An 18,360-nucleotide genomic window follows, 5' to 3' on the forward strand; every position below is an offset into this window, starting at 1 on the left:
TCCTGATTAACCAAAAAAAAGTCGCCATCCCTCCGAGGTCCGGAAGTGTCCGCAATCTTGGATTGTATGTGCCATTTTTCAGTTTTTTAAAATTATCTTTGAAAATATTAATTTAATCTCAAAAATACTTCTATATAAAAATGTAGCTGACAAAATTCTGAACAAATATGTTTTCATTATTTTTTTTGTAGCTTGAATAGGTCAAGAGCAAAATTTATCCATGTGTTATAATATTAGACGCAGCGAGCTACTCGTATAATAATACTATGCTGCCTGTTGGCGCCGGGTAAGTCCTAACGTGTCGTGGGAATTAGTAAGTACTAATATTAAATGACACAAAATGTACGAACCTTGTTGATACTATATTTACAAAACTTAATAGGTATTATTCTTATTTTATTTTTATTGTGTGTCACAAATTATGAACAATTTTAAAAATATGAAACTGAAAAATGGCACATAAAATCCAAGATGGCGGACACTTCCAGACCTAGGAAGGATGGAGACTTTTTTTTGGTTAATCAGGAGCCTATAACCAAACTTTTTGCAAAGTTTCAAAACTTTCCGATTTAATTCCTCAAATCACCAATTATGGAGTTTAAATGACTGGACTATTAAACCAGGACACACATTTTTTAAAAGAAAAATTTCACTACTTGACCATGGTTCATAACATCCTATTTCGTAGGTATCTGAAATACTACACACAAATATACAGTAAGCTGTACTTTACATCATAAATTTATAAAGTAAAAATTATCTCAATATGTATAACAAATTAAAGTAGTAACTGAAACAATTATCAATTAGTGATAAGTTATAATAAATGTTGTCATTATGGAACATTGGAACGGGAAAACAATGACCAATGTTCATTCGTCAATAATAATCATTAGGTACCAAGCTGAAAAAAAAATTGAAAATATATTTGGTGACTCAATCAAGTAATTAATTTATTTATTAGGTAATATAATATTTTTTTTCTATAAGAAATTTAAAAAAATACATAAATTTATTTCATAAACAGAAACAATATTTTTTAAAAGCATAGAATCGTATTGATTTGTCTGAGAAGCTATAGATTATAATGAGTACTAATGACTTTGAGGTTAACAAAAACGTGAACGTGCGTATTTAAAAAAAAAAGTAATAGTTTTCATGTTATTATGATAATTCCAAAATATTAAAATTTAGAATTTGTTTAAAGAATAGGTATCGTGATACTTTGACATAATTTCATCGAAATATTTATATTTAAAAATAGCTAGATTAACGATTACATATAATGTCTAGACACACCTGCTCTAATTATAATAATATTATTCATACGTGTGTTTAATTTTACATCACTTACAATAAAAAATGATAAATGTATAGAATTCATTTTTAAATTTCCACCAAAAAATCAAAAATACAATATATACAAAAACAATTCACATTGTGTTATATTATATTTAAATACCAAAATGTATACACATTTACCACCCTTTAAGTTCGATTTCTGGAAGAGGTGCAATTCTCAACCCTAGCCTCCCACTATAAGTACGGGCGGGCCTGATGTTAACATTATTTTTATTATCTATCTGAACCGCGCACAGCGTAGTTAAAAATCATTAAAACTAAATCGTTTTTTAATTTTTTTTTGTCGTTCTTGAATAATCTTATATGTAAATTGTATATACACATATTACGAAAATTTACAGAATAATATTTTTCAGAGCTCGAGGTATCGGCTTTGCATTTTGTTTATTTTTTGTTAATATATAAATATATAACCTTTAAAAATCAAATAAGTATAAGAATAAATTTAAATCATTACAATTTTCATATTTTTGAGACGATATTTAGAATAAAAATTTATCAAACCCTCAAAAATATTATTGTCTATAATTATTGTTATATAAATTATAGGTGTCATTTCATTCATGATTATAGCTTTTATAATATTGTGCCCCAAGTGTTTAGTTTGTAGCCGTTGCCGTTTACCATTACATAGCCTTGAAGCGTCCAGATTTCTCATTCACAGGACCGGAACACCAACTTTCAGCCTTAACTCCTGATAATTCTAAAGAGTTGAGAAACTCTTTAGGATACGACGTTACTTGCTTAGTGTCCACAACATTGTTTACCGAGAGATATTCGACAACATCTCTCTCTACGTGTGGCATAACTTATTCGCTTATCTTATGACAGTCGAACAAATTAAAAGAATATTATTATTATAAATATGTAACATTTGATATGGATACGAATATCAGTACATAGAAGTTATGACTGTTGTAAAATGTGCAACGCGTGACTATGAACTTTTATCCCTTATTTCAACCCCTTCAAGCCTTTCATTCACGAAAAAAGGTAGACTATATAGTATATGTCCTTCTTCGAGGTATAATCTATCTCTATACCAAATTTCATCAAAATTAGTTCAGCGGTTCAAGCGTAAAAACGTGACAGACAGACAGAGTTACTTTCACATTTATATATTAGTAAGGATAGGAATATAACGTTTATTTTAAATTTAAGTTAAATCTGTAAAAAGAGTAGAGTTAAAAATTAAAATTAACAAATCCCGATCTATTTATTGTACATTTACACTTAGGCCAAGTAATTGTTCCCATATACACATCAAAATATTAGGTTTAGACAATCGATTTCATCATCTAGGACTTCTCCTTAGATATATAAACACATTGGTTACGATAATAATAAACTTCTCTTAGAGCTAATATGGTTGTATGGCGCATTCAATTCTAAGGTTTTGCTGAGTCCTTACCGAAACTTACACCAAATAACCAAAACTCTCTTCTATATTAGGTTAGGTTAGGAAGATTTAAAGATAATAATAGTTATAAAATTAAATTCATCGTTGACTCAAAAAAACTATTTGAACAAACATGAATTCAACTATTTATTGCTTATATAAAAATATAAATTAAATACGTAAATTTATATATATAAATATATAATTACTTTTAATGATATTAATATTATATTATGACTTAAAAGTAGATATTTTAAATTTGTACTTTGCTCCCACATTTTAAAATATTGAACTTTTTATTAGTAATAGTATTATAAATTATTGTGATTACGTCTAAGCTATATTTTTGTTTTATAATTTGATAGGAAACTATATTTGTTTATGAAAAATGATGTTGTAATCCTTAAATTTTAGCAGATATTGATTAATAAAAACGAATGAGTTAAAAAATAAATTATGTATAAAATGTAAATAATTATCTTCAAAATATACATTTTTAAAAATAATTTACATAAAAAAAACTCGATTACTAAAATGCTATATGTTATATTGTTTTCTTTTACAATTAGTAACTTTCTTCAGCGGGTATTTCTTTTTGTTTTGGCTGTGGTTTTTTTTTTCGTCCAAAACATCCAGTAGTAAAACATGTATCACCCTTTCCAAATTCTTCACCGTCGGCCATGGTTTGTGGCATTACTGTATTAAGTGTCTCAGGAAGTAAAGTACTAAACATTCCAGATATAAGGGTCACCAGAGCAAACGTTATTGCAGGGGCTCTTGCGTCATATGAGTCCTATAAATTATTTTTAGTATAATTAATATAATTATAAGTTACCAAAAATTTTAAAATTTAAACACATTAATTCTAAGTATTAAAATATTTATTATAACTAACCAATAAGGTAACTAAAGGAGTAAAACCTCCAGCTAGACGCGCGAACATGCTTCCAAGTCCAATAGCAGTGTTACGAACCACAGTAGGGAAACGTTCTACAGTATAATTATATATAATAGCAAAAGCTCCAGCTATGCAAAACTTCCCAAGGAACACAATACCGGTAGATATTGATTGTGATAATGGATCTAAAATCGTACATTTTTTTAATACTATTAATAGACAAAAATCAATGAATAAAATAAATTTACCCGAGGGGAAAAATGCAGAAACAAGCAAAGCAGTTCCTCCTACAATCATCATTGAGCTGCTAAGAAACCGTCTTCCCATACGATCCATTGATAATGTTACAAATATGTAACTAGGTATTTCCACAGCAGCCATCAAAAAGAGCATAAAATAAGGGTTCCCTGATAGATTTCCGGTTCGAAGTGAAATACCATAGTACCCAAAACTAGCAGCAAACCTAAATTGTTAACATAAATTTGTTAATAATTTTTAAATGCATTGAATATGTATTAATCTTGGTAAATATTTAACTACCAAGTATAACATATATTGCAATAACAAAATCGATTAATCTATCTAATACATGTAGCTCGTAGGTATTATCCACGATCTATCTAAAAGAAATATATTTTATCATAGAATAGTGACTTTACCAATAAAGACAAATGTTGATTGTATTATTTCTCAGGTTTGGTGTTTTGAATAAATCTATTATCGAATATGATTGATTTTGATTGTTTTCTTTGACAGGTTCATCATTATTTAATGACACCATTTGTTCTTTTTCTAATAATATTGGCATTGTGTTATTATTGGTCTTCAGTGCTTTTTGTATAATTTTAATTGCTTCTTCTTTTCTTCCTTGACCCCATAACCATCTTGGAGATTCATCAATCAGCCTAAATTATATTTAAAAAAATACATTTAATAATAGTAAATAGATATTATTCAATTTATAAAGTGTACTTATAATCGTGGTAAATAATTATATGTATAAAAAAAGAAAATCAGAAAATAAATCCTAGTTCAAACTACCAAAATTAAAAATTTATAATGTGATTGGCAAAATATCTCGCATCTTATTTTCGTTGGTAAACAATACCTAAATATTCTTTTTAAATGCAGCAAATCATCTTATTCAACTTACATTTATAATTGATCATAATATATAATTTATAATTTATATTTAGTTTCAAAAATTTTTAACATTTAAGAATATTTTTATTACATTGCGTCAGTGTAAATTTAATATATAATATTAAACTGTTAAATATACTTTGAATGAATAAATAAACTAACTTTTTTAATAATAATAATTAAGATTATAATTATTTATTTTATGTTCGTGATTATTAAAACTATACACTTTTTATCCTGAATTATTTTTATAATTTGTGTCGCCTCTGTTAACTTACTAAGCATAAAAATAATCAATTTAAATTACTTACCAGAAATGAGGAATTAATATTAAACTATGTAAGCCATATATAATTTGTAGTAAAAAGGTATCCCTGACGAAATATCCCCATGCTGCTACGGCCATAATACCAGAAGCAAATGTAGTTTGAAATAGAATTCCACATACTGAACGTTTTGAGGGTCCTACTAACTCCATAGCTATATAAAAAAAATATAACAAACATGAATAAAATAAATTAAATGTCAAGTTTATTGACGAAAATGTATTTTTGGTAACACATTACACATACTTAACACAAATCCAGAAATATAAGACCCTGATGAACCGAAAATTCCATATACATATGTGGTAGCTATAAATATCCAATAATGATTAATAAATGCTACTCCGATACTAAGAAACAATTGTGCTACGGCTGAAATGCAGAAAATCTTTTTACGGCCAAATCTGTTAATATATATAGATAATTCAAATTAATAAAATTATATGCTTTGTGTATTTTAATATAATATTAGGTATGATAAATAAAATGTACCATGTAACTATGTGTATAAGATTAAAACGATTACAAACTTTACAAGATATGAAACTTTAAATTGTTAGAATAGCAAAAATTGATTGTAATAAATAATAACTAATAAGAATACATTATCTATACTCAATTGCACACCGAATAACGTGTACTATGCCCGTTCATCAATACATATTATGTATGTTATATTGTTATATATCCAGCACAGCCCACGGGCATACAATTAAATTTAAAAAAACACACATTTATTTCTTAAAATTTACAATATATATTTTTCATCACATTTTTATACCTGGGAAATGGCTATATTTTTTTCTTGTTAAACAATATTAAAATATGATGAAGTTTCAATATCTATAAAGTATTAAATATACTTAATGAATCACATATTAATTTATTATTTTGATATGTGAGTATATGAAAGGTATTTGGAATTTGAATTTAATCTAATCTATCTTTAATCTATCTTAGACAATTGCACATCGGATTGAATATTATATCGTTTAGTAAATGTAAAATAATAAATATAAAATACATCATTGAATTTTTTTAGAAATATTTAGGTACATATATCTAACATTATCTAGTAATTAAACAGTATTATGCATAATTGAAATAGTTGAATTTAATTTACAAAGTTATACGCAGTAGATAATAATTTTCCATTTTTTTCTTTATTTTAGTTAAATAAAGTTGATATTATTAAATTTAATTGACTCAGACTATTTTAAGTAGGTATGGTAATTATATTTAACACTACCTAAAATATGTTATATTATTAATTATGTTATAGATATTAATTAATAATTATAATATTTATTATACTAATATTTTTACATTCTTTGATGGTTGTTTTTAAAGACTATAAAAATTTACAAAAAAGAAATAAAATACTTTATATTATTACCTATGTACGATATACTTATCTAGTTTATATAATATATTATAACGCTTAATTAGGTATGTATATAGATTATAAGTAGATTAAATTGTAGTAGGTACATACCCATTACCCATAATGGCTGTATAATTTTTATAATAATAATATGATTTTATTAGGCAGGTACCTAATTTTTAATGAAATTTATTATTTTTTAATTTTTTTTTTTTTTTGTTAAACACCTACGACGAACATTTATATTTTACGTCCAATCAAGTATTATATGATAGATATATAATTTATATCTACTTCTAAATAATATTTTATAATCCTAACTTCCAGTTATTTTATTATATTTTTACATAATTCGTGAGGTAAGGTAGACGTAGGTATTGTATATAAATTACGTTTTGGCATATTCGTGTAAAATAAATTACTATGCTATGAGTATTATTATTAACAGTAATATAATATATTAAGATACCTATATAAGTAATTTAATTATGAAAGTATTAGTATATTATGTTTAAACATTAAAACATATTTTTAAAAATATTTTTTTGTTAGTTTTTTGTTTATTAAAAAGAATATTTACAATTTGTAACAATCATTTGTATAATACGCAAATTTGTAAACTTTTTTTCTACGTGAAATTGGCATAAGGAAGGAGACTGTATAGCGTCCATATAGTAACATAATCCTTAGCAAGATATTAAATTTTGGTTATACTTACCTACGTACTATTACTATAAAAATGATTTTTTAAATTATAACACTAGGTTACCAATTGTCTATAAAATAATGATATATTATATATTAATCTACCAGTAACAAATAAGTTGTTATTTTAATCAATAATTATTGTAACCTGAAAATTTGCATTTAAACAAAACTAGCTATAGGTACTTATAATTGTATATTTATATATTATAAACATGTTGTTTTAAATAATATCTTGGTTTAATTTATTTTCAACCTTTCAACAAAACATTACACATTCAGAAATGTATGTTCGATAAAAAAAATCACTAGACTTAATTATAATAATTAATTAATCTTAGTCCACAAATGAGTTTTACCAACCGATAAAAAGGTATAATAGCTTATAATGGTTTATTATGTGGTAGCTTTTAATATTATTATTTTTCTCCTCGACCCAGCAAAAACATAATCAAAAGGTTATCAAATAACTAATATGACCGATTATTTAATGTGTACCAACTAAAACGTATATAAACCCAGTATTTTATTCATTGACGTAATTATATATTGTTTAATAAAATTGCATACTTATCAGCAAGACTTCCAAGCACAACTGAGCCGGTAAATACTCCAAACATGTAACTCATCTGTGCTAAAGATCCCATCCATCGATTATCGCAAATCATATTCCACTAGAAATCAACAGATAAACCTATACAGTTACAGTTCTAACGTTCCAATATTTTAATTTATTTTACAGATTATAATAATAAAGTTATAGTAAAAATAAATAATAACCCAACCCATAGTAAGAATTCATTTACGATATTCTCAATTGAATTAAAATAACAAATGATTTTTTAAAATACAACGGGTTTCTAAAACATACGATATAAATTGGTTTTCATTTATTATTATACCTGAGTAGCTCTAGTACTTCCGTAGTATGTTTCATTAAATATCCATTTTTCACAATTTATAGTTTTATTATAAATATTTAATGCTTGACACGAATCGTTATTATATTTTGGTGCCACAATCCAATTTGTGATATTTGATCCTGATTCCGAATCCGGTATTAAACAACTGCAGATAAAAAACACATTTGAATTATATTTCGATTTAATTTAACATAATAGGAACGAACAATTGTTTATATATCAATAATCGTTATAAATAACAACATATTATATTTTAGGTAATATTTAAAAATGATACTTAGAAAAGAAAATAATAATTTATAAATTAAAGGTTAACGATATAGACGATTTGATCAGATTAATCATTTATTAAGTTTATCATATTTCTTCTTGTAAAAAAAAATAAAAATATATATCGATAAATTACGTGATAATAGTGAAATCGAATTACTTGAAAATTAATAATTTAAATTAGCTTTTTTTATTTCTGATATTATAGGGTATTATCTAACATAAACTAATTTTACAATTTATAAACTCATTTTGAAAAATTATAATATTTTACCAGATAATACAAATTTATACTTTCTAGTTTTAATTTTATGCAATGCGTAGGAAGTTTTTGAATATTATCTGACGTAGGTGTAATAGAATAAGTATAATTAAGTGGGTTGAGAATAATTTGATTGTTTATTGTATAGGTATCTACAGCCTGAGTTTATATTTTAAAATATTTGACAATATTATTATTGTTAGTTTGAGAAAACGAGTGGATAATTTTATATATACTTGTAGTCAGGTACAGCAGCAACAGTGACTAAAACCATCATGTGTAGACCAGCTGTGAATGCTGACATTAGATTTAGTAAAAACTGCCGCAGTTGGTATGATCCGAAGTCCCCTAAAACATATGCACATAATGTATATATCTACATAAAAATACGTATAAAAATGTTTGGTATACAACAATATAAAATTAATGAGTAACACATTACAAACATATACCTAAGTATAATTTGACACCATATCTTATACATCATATTATTTTACATAGTAAAGCAGCATTTCATTTATACACATACACATTTTTATATATATATATATATATATATATATACTACCTTATTAATGAAAACTACTGAGCTACATAAATACTTCAAATAATATTTTAGAAAATGTATACAATAAATACAAGGTTTTATCATTGATTTCATAACAATTAACATTAACATAGTTATTTTCATACTTATCAAATCAATTGTTTGTCAAATAAAAATACGTTATGTCACAAAATATTAATTAACTTTAGTTGTAGGTTAACTATTACGCTGAGTAAAGTCAAGTATGAAATAAAAATTGTCTTTTAAAAGGGTTTTTAATGACGTTTTTGTAGAGTTCTTAATATAAACATGTATACATGTTTCTAACGAGAACGAATTTAGTTGTATTACCTATTGTGATTTAAATAAATCATCATAGAGAAATTAAATTTTCACCATTTGTAAGTAAAAATAGAAACTAAATTACTAATAGATGTTGAATCTTTTATTTACATGACTTAAAAGTGAAATGTTGAATACCAAGTTACAAATAACAACCTTATCCTTATTCGCGTGACTTCATGAATCAATATCTTTAAATTCTACGGATCATTATCTTATTTACCTAATGGAAATTATATTTGTTTTATACATTATATTACTATTAAAATGTTCTTGCAGACTACAAGTTGGTGATTGGCGATTGTTGAATTATAGTAAAGACGTAAAGTGTAAAAAATATTTCGATTAGATTAATTTTTTGTACATGATAATTTATCATTTCATATTGAGAGCATTACACTATGTTAAAATAAACGAAACCCAATACTTAGCTTATGTAATATTCTGTTCAGTTTTTTTATTTTATCATAATAATTTATGCATCTAAACATAATACCTACATACATTTTCCTCGTAAAAAATAATAATTAATTAAATGAATAAAATACTTAACACGAAATAAATATTACCATAATGTTATACGGTTTCAATTGTATTAACTATTAAGTACCTATGATACATTTATTTAAGATAAAAATTATTGTCAATGAAATATATTCAAGAATTCAAATAAAAATATGAAGAGCTTGAGAGTTAAGCACACATAAGTAATATGGAGGCCGTTTAATGTCTCATCTATACTCTATATATACTGTTGACTGCCTAGCAAAATAGCCTCTCAATGTTACTCTGTACTGGCCGAGATCAAGAAACTGAAAATAAACTTTTATTAATTTAATTTTATCTCAACATAGTGTAAAACTAGGTACTTATAAAAATTTATATCTTGGAGTTTTTGATAACATGAAGAGTATTTTAAGCAAATATTATTTTTATCATCTCGTAAATGATTCTTGTAGTTATAAATATCGAAATTTATATTTTATTTATATATAGTAATTAATGTTAATAAGTATTATACTAGATATTTGGTTAGTAAATTATCAACTAATAATATATTTATTTTAATATAAACATAGTTTGAAACTTTATGAAGTATATCTTATCAGAATTCAACTTTATTGTAATAGAACAATATACATTTGAATATTTCTGTAAATATCAATGAAATCACAATTAATAATTATTGATCACTTCTGTAACGCTAATAATCTAGAATTCTAAATACCTCAAAAATTAAATAAAGTGTACTACCTATCTTACAATTAGAATGTAGATAGTAGGTAGAAATGTAGAATATGAAAATTAATTTTTTATAATTTATATTTTGTATTTAGACTAAATAATTTAGTTATGATAAATGTCGAGTGTATTTTTGTTTTATAATGATTTTTGTAGTTTGGGGGATAAAAAAAAAATTATGCGTGAAAAAATGTAAAAACTAGCAAATCAATAAAAATTACGAAATAATAATGATAATAATATTTTTAATTTTTACAATTTATTGTTTTCGATATTAAATATTTAAATTTGGGCATTTAATATTAAATACAAAATAAATCTACAATAATTAAAAAAAATTAAAAATCGGTAGTAAACGAATAAATTACTGTTGTATAAATTTGAATTACATACAGCATATTATTTAAATGCATTTATAAATATTATGTTATTATTAGATTTATTTAAGTATAATTTGTAGTTTGAATATTATAATTTAATATTACAACAAATCTTTATTATAAAGTTCCCCTATGAAATAACATAATATGTTCAAATTTAAAATCTTAATTCTTAATTTTTTCAAGTTACTTAAAATTTAAAAGTAGCTCTATAAATAAAGCTAAAAAGTAAACCACATCAAGATGATGATTGATTTGAAACACACCGAAAGTTTAAGCTTTAGTTATAGAGTATTTTAGTTCTAATTTAAAATATAACTATTGTATAGAAATATAGTTCTATTGTTAATCCTGTACTGTACTATGTAACAGTGGCATAGTTTTGAAGTGCAGGGGCAAGTACTAGCCCTATCAAAATGTTTTTATTCAGAGGGTCGTAAAAGTATAATTTTGCTCCCAAATATACCAACAGTAGAAATATTTAAATCTTCTAAAACAAAGCAAAAATACACTTGATGTACATTTAGAAGTTAAAAATATTAAATTCTCAAGACATAAAGTAAACATTTATTTTATGTTTTACCTGTTATATAATATATGTTGACGTATTGTCAACGTTATCGCATTATCAGTGTATTACAAAAATAACCTAATAACATGATTTCATAAATTATGATTACAGGATTACCAATTTATCATCACATTATTTTTTTTCAAACAAGTTATAATACCTTTTTTTATGAACTCTTATGACTTGTGTGTTTTATATCATTTAACGATATGGGTGCCTACGATTTATTTTCAAATCATAAAATGAGTTTTGAGACTTGTGTAAAAACAATCGATTACCTAGGTTATAGTTTCGATTTTAGTGAACAAATTTTGCCACCTATTTTCTAACCCAATTACGCCACTAATTTTGAACTTGACTTGTCACTGTGATTACTTGAATTCAGTGGTGAATCATTGCATACAAAAAATGATTCTGAGTGGAGTCGTAACATCAGCTTCTATTTTTAAAGGTTAAGTTATAATTTATTTATTTTACTACTAGACATTTATTTTTTTAATAGTAAGACGTCGTGGTACTTAGGTTAAATTAAATTATGCTAGATACATAGCACATATTATGTTATTATTATTAACTTTTAAGCAGATGTGTACCTATTTATGTGTTTCCCGCTTGTAGGCATGTGAAAAATTTCCGCCCTTACAAAATATACCCCAGAATTAACACTTGATTACCATAAAATATAAGTAAATTAGGTTGATATCCGGACCTCATTTTTTTTTAAATGTGTTAAGTAGTTAAAAAGAAGTAGGTATAGTGAGGACAGGTATGAGGTATTGAGGTATAGTAATAGGTATGAGAGTATAGAACTAATAGTATAATATTATGAAACCATTGTCTGTTAGTACTTCAAATATTAGTATGAGCCACCAGGTAGGTACCAATATACAAAACTTTCGATATTATCTCATCAATTATTGTCGTTTAAAATTGGTTACTGTGGAGGAGGTGCCTGATCTAACTATTACATTGAGAGAAGCAGCGAGGAAATATTAAAATAGGAGGACAGGGTTATGATAGATGTATAATTGAACTCGACAATGTTCAAACAAAAAATATAAATGTAAGGCGTCAAGGAAAAAATGCCATTCTAATAATAATTGCAAAAATAAATAATTATGGTGATGATATTTATGTATTGTTTAATGTAATTGCAATCAAAAATGTAATGGTAATCGTAAAAATAAATAGTTAAGGTAATAATATTCAACTTATAAAGTAATTAGCAAGATTTATAAGATTAGAAAGGTTTATAATTTTAAAATAAAATCTTTTGGTTTATATTGCCGAAGTTTTACTGGAAAATTCTATACAGTCCAGGCAATGTAAAATTTTACCTACATCGCCCGTCATAATCGGGCAGTACCATATAATGCCCAGGCATTGAAAACATTGCCGGTAAGTCTATACTTTGCCCGTACATATTAATGTAATACCCGGTGTTTGTCAATTTCATCGATTTTTCTAGATATATATATACGAGTAAGTATACGTGTTTTATATGCCGGTAGATTTATCACAAACTAACCCTATCCTATAGGATACCTATCCTTTGTGCCACGAAAATATATTCACTTTATTTTTTAAATGTTTTATTGTAATTAAATTAAAAAAAAAAATAAAATAAATACAAAAATACAAATTTTGAAGTGTAAAATTTCTTAATTGTTATAAATTGTAATCAGTTATACGTATTGACTTATAACGTATGCGTTAACCTTATGTAACGATCAAAAACGATAGGTAAAATAACTTGTTGAGAATTATATCTTATTAAGACTCAAATACAATCAAACATAACAAAATGAATTGTAATTTATATGTAAATACCTACTTTATTTCTGGTTCAATTGACTTATACCCTCAATAGTCAATACCTACCATCAATAATAAAAACAAAAATTCCCTTCAAAAATGTGTTGCTGTGGGCACGTGTTTATGCCGTATGTTTGCATATAAATGCACCACTGTTTTTCATTCAATATACCGGCATGAATATTGTATAGACCGGTATAAATACTAGTTTGCAGTATAGATATAAATAATTAAAACATAATTGTGTTTAGTAAAATAAAATAATGCATGAAAACTAAAAATTTTAATAAAAAATATAAATAAAAATAATATTAAAATTTATAATTTAAGTGATTGTATAACTTTTCAAATTTCTACGAGACATTTTTACTAATTATAAAATAACAACAAATATTTGTAGTAAAATTTGTATTTAACGTGTGATTATCTAATAAATAATATACATTAAATGAATAGTTTCGCACAATTTTATTTTTGATACTTATAAATTATCGTATTAAAATTGTATGAACATTGTGTTACATTTTTAAGCTTTTACATACAGTTTTTTTTACCAAAATGAATCGAAAAACAAATCTTAAATTTTAAATAAATAGGTAGATCTAAAAGTCTAAATATTTTTAAAACTATATCATGTATAACATTACTTTTTGCAATAGCTGATGGTCATTTTAAGTCTGTACAGGCATTCAACTTTAATATAAAAAGAAAAAAATATAATCGATTTTGTCAAAAACTCATGTTGCGTATAATATATATGTATTCTAGATTTTTCTTGATTTTTTTAAAAAAAATTTCCGATTATTTTGAAAAGTACTATTTTTTAAATTTTTACTCCTCAAAAGTATACCAACCAGATCCAATCTATTTAATTGATCCTAAATATGACGTCATAAAATAACACATTATTGTAAATGTAAAATCGCCACACTCAAATTTAACAAGAATATAAATTAAAATTAGATTCAGGGAAGATATATCACAAACTACGTGTATATCGATCTATAATATGATAATATTTACTAGGACAGTATTTTATTTTGATACAGGTAGGTATACAAATATAATATAACATTAAACATAGGAATGTATTATTGATTTTATAATATAAATGTGTTATACTAAAAATGATAACAAATAACAGTTTAATTATAATATTCATCATTTCTACTAAATATTAAAAAATAATTTTACATTTACATAGGTAGGCGTCATATTATATACATTATACACAATGTAAAACAAGAATAAAAAGAAAATTTTAGGTAAGGAATTTATTTCTTTATATTTGTCATTCTAGTTATATGGATATCGGTCAATGAAGCCCCAAAGGGCTTTCAGAATTCTGATCAAAATAAATTAGAACTAGCTCAATACTTTGCGTCAATAAAGTATATATTATAAAACTGCGACAAATGTATTTTGAGTTAATGGTAGTTAGGGCATTTTTGGCTTCATTCCATTTAAATGAGATGAACAAAACTATTATGCACAACGATAAGATATATATTCGTTTAATGTTTAAATCATTATTATTAGTTTAAATTGTTCGATAACATGAAATAAAGTATTCGATAATTACGAAAATAATTGTCCGAGAATTATAAAAATAATTACGTGTTAGTATAATAAAACACGAGTAGTGCATATTCTAGAACCAATTTATTTTATGTTTATTATTATTGATATTTAACTTATAAACACATTACTATCGTCTATAATATTTTATGTGTGATATAAAATTTATACATTTTCAATGTTAGAAAATTTTGATTTAACAAAAAAACGTTTAAATTGACCTAATTTTTATATTTTTAATGAATAATGTACTAAAAATTATGATAATAATGTAATAATTTCTAAAAAAAAAGTTTTTAAATCCATAACACAAATCTTGATTTTAAGCTTATAAAGAAAATGTGATGATTATAAAATAACTTGATCATCAACATTTACGTTTTAAACTTTTAAAAACATAGTTATATTGTTATCTGTCCAATAATTATTTATCACTTTATCAGGTATTTACGATTTTTGGGAATTTCATATAATTTTATAAAACTATACTATAGTAGCTTTATAAGTATATTAATTATAATGAACTCAACACAATAAATTATTTTGTGCTTTTCATTAAACAAAAAGATCATTTCTATTTTTTGATAGCAAGTCTTGTAAATATAGATAAATAACACGTGTTCAATAGATTTAAAGTTCATTTTCAAATGTTTTATATAGATTACAAATTACAAGTCATTAAAATTGAGGTCTTGATAACCCGATAAATATATAAATGTAAGTATAATGTACCTATATGATATATGAGGTCATTATGTTATATTTTAGAGAAAATACACCGAAAAAATGAAATAGACTACAAATTATAATAACCTTGACCATATTTTTAATACAATAAAATTATTGATGTCGCCTATGTAATATATATATATATATATGTATATACATATAAATAAATATTATTCGATCAATTACTAACTGACTGACTAAAATTTAAATTTTTATATTAATTATAGTATATGTATTAGTAAAAATCGTTTTTAAATAAAATAAAAAAAATCATATATGTATATTATTATAAATTTATATTAGATACTAAATAATTAATTTTAAATACACAAGTTTACAATTCTATTATTTTCAATTGCATATCATAATACTAGCCAGTAGTCCATCTTAGATGAATGATACAAACTATACACAATATATTCCAAAAATAATGTATAAAAAAATCATATATGTATATTATTATAAATTTATATTAGATACTAAATAATTAATTTTAAATACACAAGTTTACAATTCTATTATTTTCAATTGCATATCATAATACTAGCCAGTAGTCCATCTTAGATGAATGATACAAACTATACACAATATATTCTAAAAATAATACATAAAACGTTACGTAAAAAAAGTTTTGTTTATGAAAAACTATTGTAATTTCAATAAAATATTATACAGCTACCTTATCTTGTTATACATTTTATTGATCAATATAAAAGAAAAATACATAGTTAGGTACTCCTTTTTTTCTAACACTTAAATTTTAAATTAAAATGTACTTTAAAAAAAGAACATCTGATATACATTTCAATTTATTTTGCTTGTATTAATAATTAATCAGTATTTAAAAATTATTTCTTACCTAAATGATCCATATAAAAATCAATATTTGTACTTTTCTCCATTTTTGATGCACTGTTTTTATTTTTAAATTAAAACTTAAAATCAACTAAATAAAAAAAAAATGACTATAGCAAACAGTTTATATTCATAAATGTATTAATGAACTCATTTTTTAATACTACACAAGGGAATGTATTTATTAAGGGAAGTGATTGAGCTGTTTTGAGCGTGGCAGTCAAATAGAAACTATAGCATCGAATACTAAGTCAGCACTGCTGCCAAAGTGCCATGCAGGATTACTTAAGAGAACACATGGTACAAGAATATACCACTACATTCAACCAACCGAGACATACAGTGTGATAACGTTTTTAATAAAATATATGTTATGGCTCTTTTGTTATGCTTACAGAGTGCATTGAACGCAAAAATTTAACTGATAATGAATGCAAGGTAAGCAGATAAATTAGCATTTAGTATGTAATACATAGGCACATATTAAAATGTTCCTTAACAAATCGTACTTGTTTTATTGTTAAAGGACATTTTTAATATTATTAAATAATAATAAAAATGTTAAAATAATTGTTTAAACTGACAATAAATGTTATATTTTATATTCATTGAATTCGATTTAAAATCACTACCAAAACCTAATATTGTCTACATAAAAAATATGTAAACTTTAATTTATTTAAATACCTTAATTAAAATAAATGATCCAAAATTATCATTACTCAAATATTTTAAATACCTATATAATTTATAGATATGAGAATTTTTTAATATTATTCATGGTAATTCACCAAGCATTTTCTCTCCGATTTTATTATAATTCTTGATTATTTGGAATTTCTAAGTATACTTAAAGAATATATTTTTAAATACATAGATATATATTTATAACAAATGTATAAAGACATATAGTTAATCTACCAATATTTTATATATTTTTTTTAAATGTAAGCATGTAATTAATACAAAATCAAATAATCCTAAACTAATACAATTAGTATAAATATTTTAATAACTAAGAAACTACTCGTTTTTCATTTAATTACAACGAAATTTTCTAAAAAAGTAATCTGTTAAAAGTGTACGTCTATCTATTGGAAAAAAGGAAGTTTTTATCGTCACAGTAAATGCATTAAAATTTAAATAGAATACTTAACAGTTTAAAAATTGAAACATGCGTCATTTTAATAATACTTACAAATTTAAATAAATCAGAATTTTATTAAACTCCATTATAAAAGAAAATGAAGAAGCATATTAGATGAATCATCCTGTATATTATATTATTTGAAATTATAATATATTTTTTCTTAAAAAAAGATATGAAAAAGTAGAAAAATACATTCAATTATTTTGAATTTTTAGTAAAACTAAATAAAAATTTTTATTTTCTAAAAAAAAAAATAACAAATTGTTTATTTTTATTTAGGTTATCCAAACTGTTTTTGGTTGAGACTTGCGGGGATAAAAAACATTAAAATCTATTATTAAAATTTAGCTACGATTTGAGTTTTATAAATAGGAATTTTTGAAAATGCCACCATTCTCACTATACTATTACATTTATAATGTTATGTATTCTTATAAAAATTGTTCTAGAGTTATTTCTATAATCTTATTAAATTAAAA

General features: G+C 23.9%; 1 protein-coding gene across 1 annotated transcript; it reads right to left on the minus strand.

Annotated features, from left to right (window-relative positions):
- Positions 1-3,203: 3,203 nt before the first annotated feature.
- On the minus strand, positions 3,204-17,021 carry LOC132921534 (organic cation transporter protein). Its single transcript, XM_060984603.1, has 10 exons — positions 16,736-17,021; positions 8,909-9,020; positions 8,120-8,285; positions 7,788-7,891; positions 5,375-5,532; positions 5,114-5,282; positions 4,319-4,564; positions 3,908-4,122; positions 3,657-3,844; positions 3,204-3,554 (listed from the first exon to the last, which is right to left on the minus strand). Exons 1-10 carry the CDS (start codon positions 16,776-16,778, stop codon positions 3,327-3,329), a joined length of 1,629 nt encoding a protein of 542 aa, XP_060840586.1. The 5' UTR covers positions 16,779-17,021; the 3' UTR covers positions 3,204-3,326.
- Between the last annotated feature and the right edge of the window lie 1,339 nt (positions 17,022-18,360).

The sequence above is a fragment of the Rhopalosiphum padi genome, chromosome 2 (genome assembly GCF_020882245.1).
Source record: "Rhopalosiphum padi isolate XX-2018 chromosome 2, ASM2088224v1, whole genome shotgun sequence".
Taxonomy (NCBI): domain Eukaryota; kingdom Metazoa; phylum Arthropoda; class Insecta; order Hemiptera; family Aphididae; genus Rhopalosiphum; species Rhopalosiphum padi.

What these genes read in the sequence shown, in the direction of transcription:
- LOC132921534 (XM_060984603.1), bottom strand. Translation starts at nt 16,778, where the DNA reads ATGGAGAAAAGTACAAATATTGATTTTTATATGGATCATTTAG. An exon ending in CTTGGAAGTCTTGCTGATAA is followed by an intron (nt 5,533 to 7,787) that starts GTATGCAATTTT and finishes ATATATTAACAG; the next exon opens with ATTTGGCCGTAAAAAGATTT. An exon ending in CTCCTTTAGTTACCTTATTG is followed by an intron (nt 3,555 to 3,656) that starts GTTAGTTATAAT and finishes AATAATTTATAG; the next exon opens with GACTCATATGACGCAAGAGC.